The sequence below is a fragment of the Buceros rhinoceros genome, unplaced genomic scaffold, assembly GCF_000710305.1.
Source record: "Buceros rhinoceros silvestris isolate BGI_N320 unplaced genomic scaffold, ASM71030v1 scaffold37221, whole genome shotgun sequence".
In the NCBI taxonomy this organism is placed as follows: Eukaryota; Metazoa; Chordata; class Aves; order Bucerotiformes; family Bucerotidae; genus Buceros; species Buceros rhinoceros.
The window spans coordinates 5,205-5,548 of record NW_010395450.1 but is presented as its reverse complement, the minus strand read 5'-3'; the positions used below and the strand labels follow the sequence as shown (position 1 = coordinate 5,548).

The window sequence follows — 344 nt, the reverse complement described above, 5'->3', positions numbered from 1 at the left end:
CCCGAAAGCGCGCCCGCCGTTCTGCTGCACCGCCCAGATCCCTTCCTCGGGTGAGAACTGGGTCAGCCCTTTCCTCCGGACCGACTCCTTGGCCACCCCGAAGGCCCAACCGTCCGAAGGTCCCACCTCCACCTCCCAGTAGTGCCGCCCCGACTGGAAGCCCGTGGAGGCCAGGACCCGCGAGTTGGTGTCGAAGCGCTTGGGGTTGTCGGGCAGCTCCTGCTTCCGGCAGCCCATGCGCACGCTCTTGAGGTCGGCGGAGAGGATGAGGAGGTGGTTGGCCGAGTCGGGGTCCAGGGTCAGGTCCTCTGCGGGGGGACAGCGGGGATGGGAATGGGAACGAA

General features: G+C 68.0%; 1 protein-coding gene across 1 annotated transcript in view; it reads right to left on the bottom strand.

Annotated features, from left to right (window-relative positions):
• The window catches only part of TRIM7 (tripartite motif containing 7), a gene marked incomplete at its 5' end in the record, with an annotated part of 5,906 nt that overhangs the window by 362 nt on the left and 5,200 nt on the right, over positions 1-344 (bottom strand). The window contains one exon of the mRNA XM_010145556.1: positions 2-308. Coding sequence (XP_010143858.1) covers positions 2-308 — 307 coding nt within the window. The remainder of the gene's footprint in view (position 1; positions 309-344) is intronic.